The sequence below is a fragment of the Bemisia tabaci genome, chromosome 2 (genome assembly GCF_918797505.1).
Source record: "Bemisia tabaci chromosome 2, PGI_BMITA_v3".
Lineage (NCBI taxonomy): Eukaryota > Metazoa > Arthropoda > Insecta > Hemiptera > Aleyrodidae > Bemisia > Bemisia tabaci.
Window position 1 is genome coordinate 65,129,165 of NC_092794.1, and position 14,285 is coordinate 65,143,449.

The following is a 14,285-nucleotide window of genomic DNA, read 5'->3' on the forward strand; positions in this document are numbered from 1 at the left end:
TCCCCTTCTCCCCTTCTCCCCTTCTCCCTTTCGTCCTTTTACCCTTTTCTTTTTTTCCCCTTTTTCCCTTGTTCCCTTTTTCCCTTTTTCCCTTTTTCTCTTTTTCTCTTTTTCCTTCTTTCCTTTTCCCTTTTTCCCTGTTTCCCTTTTTCCTCTCTTCTCCTCTTTTTTCCTCCAACCGTTTTTCCCCATTTTAAAGTTGAGCGTAAATAAAAATCCTGGGGAGTTTTTCGTTGTTATCGTTCATTTGAAGTGAAACTAAGTCATTTGAGTACTTTTAAACAGCAAAAAACATTCCATAGAGAAGTAAGGAAAATTTTGAATATAGGGAAAAGAATGGCATTTTCCATGAAGGAAAAAGTGGGAGCGGAAAGGAAGACTTGGCAAAGCACGGGTTGGAAATTATGATAATGGAGAAAAAGGCGGCAGAACAGTAGAACAGGAGCGCAGATTGCGGCCAGGGCAAGTTACTCGACCACGAATGAGAAACTCAATGGAAATTGATGGAATAAATTTTCGATTTAACTTTGTTTACAAAACAAGGATGGTTTTTTGCCAAGTAAAATATTGAAACTCGGGGCGAGCTCGCCACCGCGCCGCGTCGGAAAGGGCAAAAATGAGAACTTAACTGGAAAAGAACAAACAGCACGGCCGTGGTGTCAAATCAGCTTCGATTCCAAAATTTTTGACCACTAGGCCTGCAAATTCAGCGTTGAGAATCAGAGGCATCCAATGTTTATAAAATAGATTAATTACTTCCGCTTCGCACGAAAGTAGGGGCCTCAGAGGTTACTAAATTTATGCCAAAGAAGTGTAAATGGAAAAATGAACGATTTCTTAAATTTTAATGAGCATCAAAACTTAGCACAAAAGATCGGGAAATTAATAAAAGAATGTATTTAATTTTTTTTTTACTTTTTTTACTTTTTTGTACTGAACTCCTAACAATTTAAACTAATTCTAACTTAAATTTATACTAACTTTTAAAATAAATTTGTTCTACTTTAGCTATCTGTAACTATGAGAAACAAAACATCATAAAGGAGCTTTTTACACTATAGTATTACAGTTAGTAATGGTTTTCATACCTTTCACAATATAATAATAAAGTGGGTACATTAATAAACCTTATATTTATCTACTTATTTATTTATTTATTTTAAAAAAATAAAAATAAATAAATCACTCAAGCAACATTGCCAAAAGGTCATCATTGCGTTTATTTTCAACGAAACTGAAACACAATACGGGTGTTGTCATGTAAGATCCAGCTGCGTGCGGATACAAAACACATTACAACAACAAAACGATTGGCTGCAACTATTCGTGTTCATTGGATGTCCTGGTTGCGTGCGGGAGAAATTGAAGGCGCTTCAGTTTCGCTAGCTTTCATAACCATTACGCAGAGTGGGGATTGCGACTCATTCTCACCGTTTGGCAATGGCCATGTATAGTTCATCTGTGTAATAATTAAACAATCATTGAAGGAGCTGGCAACACTGCCGAGTTGGTAGTTACCTATGAACATTTCATTGTAAAATTTCTGAATTCCGGAATAGCAAAGAAACTGTAGGGGAAAAAGCTTCGAATGTTCTCGTCATAAAAATTGGACAAATTTTTAAGTCTTGATAAAATTATTGGCCTCCATATTCGTTGAAGCTGATTTTTTAAAGTTATCTCAATATTAAAATGCATTGAGGATAAGAAATACGTACATTATGCTTCAAAACATCCGAACAGTATCACTCAATAAAAGCAGTGTTTTGCTACTTTCTACTTGTTGCAAAGAGGGTTGTCAAATCTCAATTTTATTTTATTGGTTGCGCCGAGAACCAGGAAATAACTTTTTTGTATCTTTATCCGTAAATATAGCCTGCTTCAGATTTACAGGCTCTCCGACAGTATTAGTATTCGTATACAGCATTAGTATTCGTATACAGCATTAGTATCGTAGCGAATATTTTTTTGAACCACGAAAATGCATCCTAACATACTTCACAAATATTTTCGTAAATTCATCGATATTTCCTGAATATTGAATAATTGATCATTCTTAGGGTTTTCTTTAATTTAACTTAGTAGTTTTTAATTTTAGGATTATCTGTCATGAATCATGTCATCATTTGTCCGAATTACTGGGAATCGAAAAAATCTCGTTACTGTGCGAATTGCATACTTTCAGTTCTCTTCTCCTTCTTCCTTTTTTCTCATTCTTCTTTTTCTTTTCGTTCTCTTTCGGTGTTGCACTATAGCATTAAAAGTGTATCGAATATTGTTCGTGCCTGTTTTAGAAGACTCCTTTTTCTGAAATAAACAGATTAAAGGATGTACCGGAAAAAATCGAATGTCCACTTTAAAAAAACGCACAATCTCGACCAGCCGACACGACTGTTCAGTGGATACAACCCTGTTCCTTTTTTTAACATCCACCTTCTTTTTGGGGGGGAGGAAGGGAGTGTCATAATACATATAATACACATGTAAACCGATCAAGGAAAGTTCAGCAAAGATATATCTTTCTGTACTGTATGGAAAATGAATGTTTGGTAGCGAAAAGTCATTCTGGCCTAAACGCGAGCCCTCGAACACACCTCAGTTCAGTTTCAGCCTTGTTACCTCTAAATTAAGTGACCTCCATTTCAGTGAAAAAGTGGCTCTTAAGAAATTTATGCGAAGACAGTGTGAAACCAACTATCGGCACATAAATGAGAATATGTGGAGGAAAAGAGAGGAAAGTTCACCTCGCACAATGGGAGGACGTCGAGGGAAAGGAGATCCTGGGGGTGGCTGCAACCCCTAAAATGGATTACTCATCCTTAATTAAAAACGGAGGAACAGTCGTGCTTATATTGTCCGGAAAGCCGAAACCGGGCTTGAGAAGTTCAGCTGCAAAAGCTCTCATTCCGCCAATATCAGCACAAGAGCACTTGGAGACGCGCACTTGCACCGTCAGACGAAGTGTTGTAGACAGTGGAATCATTGACGAAATGTCGATTGCCTGAAAACCGACACGCGCCTTCTTCATTTTCTATTTCCCCTTCCTCTATTTTTCTTTGCTTCTTCGATTGTTTCCTGTTTATCTCGTTTTTTTTTTGGTGTTTTTGTTCTATCCGTGCGTTTTTTTCTTCCTCCGACGATTATGTTGCACAGCACTCGCGATGGCATCTCTGAGAGATTCTCATTGAAAATAACCTGAAATAATTTCCTTATAAAATTTGATGAAATCACGTGTTTCTGTAATTCTTTTTACGTCTAATTCCACTTCCAGTAACCACTCTGTTCACTGTTGTTGACAATAATGTCACGATTATCAATTACATGATGTACTCATCCCTACTGGCAATGACATTTGAAAAGAAATTTTCGAAAACTCTTAAAAATACTGATAAAAGATACGCATCAGAGCATCCAATTTGGTTATTTTTTAAGAAATATTGTAGTCCAATGAAAATATACGTAAATTTCAAATTTCAATTTCATAAATTCATTCAATTTCAGAAGAATTTTAAATTTGAATGAAAACTCAATTTCAATTTCAAAAATTTAATAATTTTACAAATTTTCCCCATAGAAGTATCTAAAGAAAATCATTAGTTTTATTAGGTTTTCGCTATTTTCTTCCGAATACTTTTAGTGTTTAAATTTACACAAGAGTTATTTAACACTTTTTTTTTATTTAAATGTTACCTCTCATAAGTTAGACTTAAATAATACCCAAAAAGAGTTCCCCGAAAGGAATTTTCAGTTTTTTAAGCGTTGTTTTTTTTTAAATTTACGAATGTTTTAAAAGTTCCTTTAAACACTCGTCGCTATACTATAGGGATTTTGCGTTTTTCCTGACTTATCACGGTTTGTTTTGGATTATTTGTTACAGACGCGATATTCGGACAGCAAGAAGGTTTACATCAAGAACTTACCACTGATAGCGAGTGGCGTGTACAAATGCGAAATCTCTGCCGAGGCGCCAACCTTCAGCTCGGTCCACGGAGAAAGCAGAATGGAAATCATAGGTAGGTCGCCATTCACCGTTGTCGCCTTTCACCAGGATTCACCTCTCTCCAGGATGCGCAATGCATGAAAAACACCCCCGACGACCCCAGCGCCCTTGCCACATTCTCACACGAATGGAAAGTTCGCGAGGGAAAATTTTAAATCTCAGTATTTCAAAACTATATTTCGGAATTTCTGAGGCCATTGATCCATTTTACAGTCGTTGAAATACGATTTATCAATCTTGAATCTGCTCTCAAATGGCCATTAGTTAGGGTATACTCTGAAAGGTATGTTAAAATTACCAAAATGCGCTCAAATCGACGACACGGCCGCACACTCCTCCATTGATGCCACGTCGCACCAGGATTGAAAAGATAAATTCAATTTTAAAATACTTAATGTAAAACCCTTGTTTTGCATAAATTATTCCTAGATAAAGCTAATCCTGACTAAAATAATTTTTTTAGTTAATTTGATTTTTTATAATTTTTCTGAAAATCACAAATATGTGGTTAAAGATAAATAGACATGAACAAAGGCATGACACTTTCCAATGATGTAACCATAAGCATGGTCGTTGCAAAGAAAGTAGAAACATTAACAGGCTTGTTCTTCTGGACGCATTTGAGAGTGTGTTGAGTTAGAAACCGAATAAAAAAAAATTGTCGCCGTAAACGTAGCTGCAGACACCAAGGTTAGCTATAATGACGGAGAAATTCTCTAAAATTCATACTCTTACAAAAACACAAAAAAATTGGCATAGTGACAACGCAGATTGGCGGATTCTAAGTAACACATACTGACACAAAATTACACAAAATTTGATCTAATGAAACATAACGATGTCAATGAATTGTTAATACACTCCTACTCTACAATATTGCGTAGATTTGATTTTACCTAAAGACTATTGTTCTTTAGGACGTAGAATTTGGTATCATGCTTGTTAAATAAAGTCCATTCTTGATAGACAATACAGAGGTAGTGGAAGGCAACTTTAGAGCTAATGTTTGACTCCAGAACTTTATACAACTCTCCTTTGAAAAATGTTCGATTCGATCTCGTTTCTCCCGTTCGGTTTTTTTCTCACCTTCACTTACTTAATAATATAAAATCATAAAAGTAACGCATAACGCTTAACGCATAATAACGCTTAACGCCTGAGCTATCCCTCCAACGAGCAGCCCACGCTCCTTCCTCCACTCTGGAGAAAAAAACACATTGGATCTAGAGTCCAGACTCTTAAAAATATCGACAAGAAAAAGTACTCTTGATTCAATCAGAATTTAGCTTAAATCAAGAACCAAGCCTCTTAATTTAAGCAGATTTCGTTTTGATTCAAGCAAAATTCCGATTGAATCGAGAGTATTTTTTCTTGTCAATGTTTTTAAGAGTCTAGACTCTAGATCCAATGTGTTTTTTTTTTTTCCAGTGCATCCTATTGGCACTCATGCACTGAATCGCTTTTTCCCCTCCCCGCTTTTTCATAAACATGATGAGAACACCCCGCCGGTCTTAATTCTTTTGAAAACCTGTACATAAGAGGCGCGAAGCGCCTCGGAGGGTCGGACCGCGGAGCGGTCAGGGGGCGTACCCCTGGTGCTCCAGGGATTTGGCAACATGCATGGAAGCAGCCTTGAATTATGAATTGCAAGTCGTGAATCATAAATCAAAGAGGCGGTAGAGAGTGCGCGCAACCTAATCATCGCAGCGTGTCCGCGAAATGCGAAATTTTCCCGTGCAAAAAAGTGCGCTTTGTGTGTGCTGTCCGTAGACAAGGAGCGCAGTGAGCCGAAAAAGAAAGCGACTCGTAGGGGTGTTGTTTACAAGTTGGTTGCGACTCGCGATGCACCGGATAAAGTGCACGCGTTTCGACCCGAACAAGTCGCACAGGTCATAGATGGAATTCTCGTTCGCTATGCTTGACTTTACGAAAGGAGATGCGGACGATATAAATTTGTACCAGGGCTAACTCGCCGGGGGTGGAAAAACCTCGCGACCACGACACCGAAGGGTCGCAGTCGGTCGTATTTGAAAATAGGAAGCCGCGAAATCGGATTCTAAAGAGACCGCGTTAAGCAGAAAGGAACCAAGCCACATCAGCTGAGTGGGTAGTTTAATTTTTTACAAGAAAACGGTTATGCGGAATTTTGTGGAAGTTTCTGTGAATTTTCTGCATTGTACGAAGCAAAGCCCTTAAACTTTTTTTTAAAAAATCCGCACAAACGTTCTCTGGTAGATAATTGATTTTCTTAATTAAATTTGGCAATAGCTGGTGGTGTGGCTTGGTTCCTTTCTGCTAAACGCGGTCCAGATATGAGCAGACTGGCGTGCGTCAGCGCAAAAATTATTTTCCGCACCCGCAGTCAAACCGGGATAATAATCGCGGATTTTTCAGCGATATATCAAGGTAATCACGTTGAAATTTTTGAGGTAAGGGGGTTTGTTTTAAAATTAAAAGGTCAATTTAAAGAATAGCATGGCTAAGAACTTTTTAAGACCCTGATGTAGTTAATCAACTTTGTTACTCCAACAATGGTGGGCTATGCAGGAGCGATGGAAAGCTTGATTGAGCGATATTCGAGCCAAACATGTCAGTTTCGTGTGCAACAGGAATATGTGTGGAATCTTAAGGTGATTCGTCAAGCTCAAGTGACGAGGTAGAACTGGCATGCATTCGAATGGAATCGATGCGATTATGTAAAAAATTCGATCAGGTAAAAAATCTCGGCAGATTTTGAATTTTTAGCCAAAAAAAGGATGAGAGCCCGCTGCGGATAAGTCTAAAGAATCATTCCCCATCCAAAAATTGGCAAAATTTAGAGAAATGAAAGCAGAACAGTGTGAAAATGAAAACCTTGCATTCGATACATCTATCGATTTGGGCCTCTTTTTTTGCTAAATATTCAAAATCTGCCGAGATTTTTTACCTATTCGATGCGATTTATTGCATGCCAGTACCTGGCTCATGTACCTGGCATTTGGTCACCGTAATACATGAGCATGCTCATGCTCGGAATCATCCGATATGGCGGATCCGATAATATCCGATAGTGGCGGATATTTTTTTAAAACTTTGCAGTAGAGATATATGCTTCTCTAGTTTCCACCTGTTGATCTTATGTCAACGGTGAAACGCCCAAACCACGTATCTCGTTTGCCATGTTCAAAAATGTTCGCTCTTTTTTTTAAGGAGAACAAACCAAAATCATTCCTTGTAGTTTTCACAGAATTTTATGAGCACCGAGAAAAACAAATAATAGAAGCTTTTAAGAATTGAATATAAATGAGAATAATCTAGGCGGAGTGTGCGAATTTCAAAATTATGAGTTGAAAAACGCTGACTCCGCGAGTTTAAATATTAGACCCAAACACAGAGCGGTGAGGCGTGCTGCCAGCACGACATGCGCACTGGCGCCTACAAACCTAACAGGGATACTTCACGCATTGCGCACTGGCGCCTACAAACCTAACAGGGATACTTCACGCATTGCACAATGCGTGAGGTATCCCTGTTAGGTTTGTAGGCGCCAGTGAGCATGTCACGCTTGGCGCTTTAAGCAACTATTTCGCAACAGAGGTTTTGCACAGTATCAAACGAAATTGAAGGCGCTCCAACGTCTTAAGGATGACAGGCATTGAGGCAAATCAAAAGGTTTATTTGGTTCAGGTATGAAAAGATGGAATTTTGTTGAAAGATAATTAAAGCCTGCTGCACCAAAGAGGTGTAGAGATAGGTTTAGTGAATTTTCTCTCACGGAATTGACAATCCCTCCATATTTACCAAAAATCTCAATTAACCTGTCAAGCTTTTCAAAATCAAAAATGACAAGAACTCTGCAACGTTGCAAACCGAGATACGTGGTTATGGAGTTTCACCGTCGATGTTATATGTTTTATCCAGTGCGATATTAATGGTATGTGAACCATTTTAAGCAGAAAAGAACCAAGCCACATCAGCTTTTGCCAAATTTAATTGAACAATTTAATATTAGTTTTCCATGAAAACGGTTGTGCGGATTTTTGTGCAAATTTCAGTGAAAATTCTCCATAGTTTGAAGCAAATTCCCTAAAAATTTTAAAGGAATCCGCACTAAAGTTCTCTCGTAGAAAATGTAATTGCCTAATTAAATTTGGCAATAGCTGATGTGGCTTGGTTCCTTTCTGTTAAACTCGGTTCAGACAGGTAACACAAGCAGGTGCCTCGGAATGGGAAATTTTGGGGGCGGAAACTTACAGGGGGGAAGGGCAGAAAAAAAGTTCATTCCGTATTTTTTTTTCATTTTCTTTAAGTTACAGTTACGTAGATAAGGTCAGGCGAAAAATAGGTCAAGGTTGCCCCAAAGAGTCAGGAATTGTCAAAAATTTTCCAGAAGAGGCTACCCGCGGATCTCCTCGATCATTGGTGTGGCGTGCTTTTCGATATATCGATTGTTATTCCATTTAAACCTATGGAAAAGTATCGATAAACAGGGTGTTCGCAGCGAACACCTTAATAATCGATTTTTTACTATAGGTTTAAATGGCAGAACAATCGATACATCGCAATTCACGCCACGCCATTGCTTTGAAGAGGGCGGCAATAAGTCAAATCTGGTCATGGATTTCCCTGATTTTCATGTATACTCGAGGGGAATGGCAACATTGAGACGTCAGAGAAGTCAATCCTGAGTTGAAGTGGTTACGTTACAGAGAATGACCGGAAGTCAGAATAATAAATTGGATTTCCGGTCTAGTTACAGTCGACCAATTAATACAAATGCGCGCGTTTTACCTTTTATGGACGTCTGCACTCACCCATTGTGCAGCCATTATTAATCTCCGCGAAAAGTTCCGGTGCTCTGCTACGCTCTGCCGTCCTGAGAAAAAACGCCGTATGATCATGCGGATGTTGCCAAATTTCCTTTTATAATATATTTGTTTTTTCGGAAAGTTATTATTATTTTTCCTTGAAATTTTCAGATACTTTAAATTAAATTACGGATGTGGTCCCGTGAAAAATTGGAAGAAAAATATTTACAAGTATCCCTAAAAATGTATATTTTAGCAACGGAAATTCGGCAACGTCTGAAGGTGCATGCGATGTTTTTGCTTAGCGCGGCAGCCCTCCGCTTCGATCTTCCTAAGCATTTTAGCTGCACACAGTCTCCACATCAACACGCATATTGATGAATCAATTTCAAATGTATTTCAAGAGTTACTATCTTCAGAAATTAGTGAGAAGGGAATAATTTGAGCTAGAATCGTTATTTTAGAATCATTTAGAATCGGACAGATATGCCGCTTTTTGATTAATTCATGATTTTTAGGCTGTCATGAAACTCTCACAGCCGTGAGTGAACATACGATCCTCTTAGAGAAAAATAACTTCGTGCGTGAGACTAAAAGTTCAGAAGATTTTCGACTCGTGCGTCCAAGAACTTGAAAAGCAGCTGTATAGATATAATTTTTCTCTCAAATATTCATTTCCAAAGAGACTCTCAGATATTAAGTAGCCGAAAGCTCGCTACAAGTTGTAAACTCCAAGCTCCAAAAAAAAAATGAGATAGCAAAAGAACACCCTATAAGGTATTTAAAACTTTGAAGTTTAATTGCAAGCAGGTGGAAATAAATTATGACATTCACTCCGTTTCATTTTTCGTATTTATTTATTTTTTTCTGATTCCTTGTTTTTCAAGTTGGCGCCGAGGCGGTGAAGAGGGGCGGGAAAGTTTCCGTAATAATTGAAAAAGTTTCTGAAATATGATTTTAATAGTCAGCCATTGAACGAAAGCCCCATACTCGCGAGAAAAAGACACTGACGAACAATGTAATTAAAACATTGTCTTAAGCGTGAATATTATGTTCTAGTAAAAAATCTCGTCTGCTGCCGCGATGAAAAGAAGTTGTGAGACCGGGAAATACTTGAAAGGAGGAAAATAAGCGCAGCATGGTTGTCGAGCGGAAATCTCTCCCCTCTGGTCGATATTGTTGAATCTTTATCGAATGACCTTCATCGATAACTCCTTATCTTCACAACGCTATATATCGATCAAGGTCATTCGATAAAGATTCGATATCGATAACGGTATCGAATGACCTGGATCGATAACTCCCTATCTTCACAATGCTATATATCGACGGTGAAACTACCAGACCACGTATCTCGTTTGCGGTGTCTGAAAATTTCCGCTCCCATTTTATTTTTTTGAAGGACACCAAATCAATATTATTTCTTGAAGTTTTTACGGATTTTTCTGCGCACAAAAAAGAAAAATCACGGAAGTTCTCAAGAATTGACGTTTGCACGTATTTGCACCATTCCTAGAATCATATTTTGATAATAAGATTTTATGGATACCTAAGTAATATTACCACACTAATCTACGGTTCTCGTTAATGAATCAGAATCGATCGTCGAAAACACAATTTTTCTACACGTTGGATAAACAACTCAAGTTGGTTTCACGCAAATTAACCTCCTCCTGTCACACAAATTACCTCTAAATTTGTTTAAAAAATTCAGCACACAGAGGAAAGTATTCAATAGTGAAACGTACTGAAAGTAGTTTGGTGCTCGATGTGCTTCGACTTTGGTTTTTGAATGGAGAGGTATTTGGATCGATGCAAACAAATAACGCTATTTCCTCACTTACATCAGATTCCATACTGTTAAATCATATGGTAACGCGTGATGCGTAAACGCCTGAGGAGTGGAGACCGTTGGACCCAAGTAGCATTTTTCAACGAAAAAATCGGGATATATTGCAATTTTATCGGCGATAAAATCGCTAGGATCATCAACATCTGAGCGAGTATCCTCGATTTTATCGGGATAAAATCGCGATTTCATCGTCAGGCAATTTACCGCTATATTTTCGGAATGAACATTGCGATAAATGGCCATTTAATCTCGATTTTATCGACGAAAATTGATCGCGATTTTATTAAACCAAAAATTGCGATGTGTAGCGATTTAATCGCCATATATCGCAATTTTTAATGCAATAATATCTCGATATATTGCCACCGATATAATCGCGATAACCAACCTATAAAATCGCTATTTATTGCGATCACTGCGGGAGACTTGGGGAGGGTTGGACCGTGAAGCGGTCAGGGGGGCGCACCGCCTAGTTTCGGTAAAGCATGGCTACAAAGAATTTGCGGGCGGTGAAATATTATGCTTCACTTAGCAATCAGGAACTACAATTGGACTACATTCTGCAATTCGGAACTACAACTTCCGGCTCAGTTTAGAAACAACGTATGCACTATTAGTTTTGCTATTTACATAAGTGTTTTTACGGATGAGCCAGAAATTGTAGTTCCTCGTTGCAAAATGAAGTCCAAATTCTGGCTCACTTTAGGGACAGCATACGTGCCATGAGTTCCCCTGTGCAGAGAGGTGCAACAATGGATGAGCCTGAAATTGTAATTCCTATTTGCAGAATGTGGTCCACCTAACACTGATATGAACCTGCCGGTCGACGGATATAGCAATGGACCACTCTTTAAAAAAGGTACGAAGTTAAGCATATTGATACATATTTCTTAACCAAAAAACGTGGGGCACGATTCAAGCAACAAAAATTACTGAGCACAACCCCTAACCAAGATATTTAATGTTTCTTTACGCGTGAATTCAAACCTCCCGCTCATGAAAACACAATGGTCTACGTGCGGCAGATCGCAAACTAAACGTTACCTTGGCAGTCTCCGCGAACCAAAAATATGGTAATCTCAATCTTGACGCTTTGGCTCAGCTATAGCAAATTTTTTTACACTTTGAACGACAAGGGTGGGAAGTGAACAATGTTCGATTGAAAAGCCTGCCTAAACCGTTGTAGTGTGCGATTTGACTCACGTAGAGTATTGTGTTTCTTGTAACTGGGTAATTTAAATTTCCCGTCACCAATGTAAAATTAAAACGTTGATATCTTAGTAGGAGTTGATTTCAGTAATTTTTGATGCAAGAATCGTGTTTTACGTGAAATTCTGGTCAAGAAACATGTATCAGAATGCTTAAATTCGTACCTTGTCTACTGGTCCATCGGAGTCCTTTTACATTTGCACCTGGTCGAGGGCGCGAGGAAAGAAATCAGCCCGGAGAAACACGAGATCAAGAGTGAAGAGTCTCGGGTCGAGATACAAATGGAAGAAATAAGATGAAGGAGATAAAAAAATGATAAAAGAAGAAGAAAAAAGGAGCGGAAACCAATTCTACGGAATAGGAGGCAAGTGATTTAGTAAGAGAGGTTAAAAAGCCATAAATATTCAGAGGTGTGGCTGGTGCGGAGCAAGTGGCAAGTGTGAATTTGAATAATGTAAAGAGCAAACTTAGCCTAGGCTTAAACGGGTGGGGGGTGGGGGATGACATGAGGGAGGAGGAGGTGACATTGGTGACGCCGCGCCAGGCCGGGTGAAAAATACCGTGCCCGCCGGCACACGCAGCGTCGCATTATTTCAACTTATTCTTCTTGTTTTTCCCATCACTTTTCCGTAATTTCCCTCGACCGATTCCAAATGACCAAAGTACAGTCATCACACCCGCGTCGAATAAATGTCTTCTAGTTCTCAGTTCGTGATTTATGCACTGAAAAAATTTACGGGTCATATAGACGTATATACCGTTCGTTCCGGGCTCAGAGGCCGAACGTTTCGGGCGCTGCAGCCGTAGCTCCGATTGCTTTGGGTGTTACGCCCGGAACGCGGACGGTAAGTCTATATGGCCCGTAAGTACGGTTTCGACGGCCAGAGTTTTTTTTTTTTCAGGATGTTGATCAAAAAGTAAGGGTCCCATTAAAATTTTTGATAGGCTAGTTTTGATCGTGGAAACATAGCTTGGAACGAAGGTAAAAGAAACGTGAGAGTACTCTTGCCGATCTCTTTGGCCGAAACGTAGCTTTTTGTTCCCACCACTAGAGCTGTCGTGCGGAATTTGAATTTTCAACAACTTTGCAGTCTTGGCCGAAAACAAATATGACCGTCTGTTGTTGATAAAAATGAGCACGAGTGCGAAAAAATTCGTCAAGTATGAAAAGTCATGTGCGTTTAGTGAGATGATACTTTAAGTTTGAACAAAAGCAGGCGGTCATGTTTGTTTTTGGCGAGGACCGCAAAGTTGTTGAATTCAAATCTCGCGCCGCGGGTCTGGCGGCGGGAGCAAAAATCTGCGTTTCGGCCAAAGAGACGAAGAGCATACCTTCGTTTCACTTACCTTGGCTTAGAACCAATTTTAACAGGTAACAATGTATGTAACTTTTTGGAAGTTGTTTGAATAATTTAAAATCTTTCACGGTATATCTCAACGGTAGGGTGTCCCACTTTGAAAATCACCTCCGAATTATGATGATGGTAGCCCCCAGATCGTTGACTCCACTTACAAAAACAAATATTCAGCGAATAAAACAAATCCAAAAAAATTCCTTAGGGTTGCGCAAAGCCAAAGACTACCCCCTGGCCTTGGGCAAAATCCTGCATTTTTAATACACATTTTTGAATAGTATTACTTTTTTTATTATTTTTGAATATAGTGGGGTCAACGATTTAGGGGGTACCATCATCCAAATTCGAAGGTGACCCTCAAAGTGGGACACCCTACTCGGCAGGTCTCTGAAGAGCATTCCACAACAAGTTCTATTTAATGTGAGTTAACTTCTCATCAGTACTTGGACAGAGTTAAACAGAAAGGAACCAAGCCACATCGGGATCGAACCGAGAAAAAGAGGTTTAAAGTTTAGCTCCTGCATAAGACTCAATGTGAAAGATAAACTTCAAGTTCAATTTCTGCAAAATTTGCTCCAACAAAAACTTTGAATTTTTGGCGATAGATAGTAGAGCAAAGGTTGAGTTTAAAACCACTCATAACTCAATTTTTTCCAAAATGTGGGTTGGTTCCTTTCTGCTTAACTCAGTCCATTTTTCCTTTACTGAAAAATTGGATGAACGGGCTTGTTCCCTTTATAGAATAAAATCGTGTACTATTGAACACACAGTTTTCATGCGAATTTGCATTAAGCTCATGATGAGACTAGTCGGACAAAAACGTTGCGATGCTCTCATCCTAATGCCGGTCACTCTAATGCGTGGGGAAGAGAAGAAAATTTAAAGCGAGTACAGTGTTTTCGTGTAGATACAATTTTATGTGGAGAAATAGCTGAGAACTTTGCACTATGAAATGTCCGAAAATGTAAATCTGGCAGCACTGGCTCGTCCTCTCTCGCGGGCCCCTTGGCAGTGCCGAAGGCGAGAATATTTGATGGCCGACGCCGCGCCTTCTGCTCGCCATGTTAGGCAATCTGTAGGAGCTT

The 14,285-nt window shown here is 39.0% G+C and overlaps 1 protein-coding gene across 2 annotated transcripts in view; it reads left to right on the forward strand.

Annotated features, from left to right (window-relative positions):
• LOC109042108 (uncharacterized) overlaps positions 1–14,285 on the forward strand; it is a 155,923-nt gene that overhangs the window by 119,288 nt on the left and 22,350 nt on the right. For both annotated transcript variants that reach the window (XM_072296070.1, XM_072296071.1), the window contains one exon: positions 3,875–4,010. In XM_072296070.1, coding sequence (XP_072152171.1) covers positions 3,875–4,010 — 136 coding nt within the window. The remainder of the gene's footprint in view (positions 1–3,874; positions 4,011–14,285) is intronic.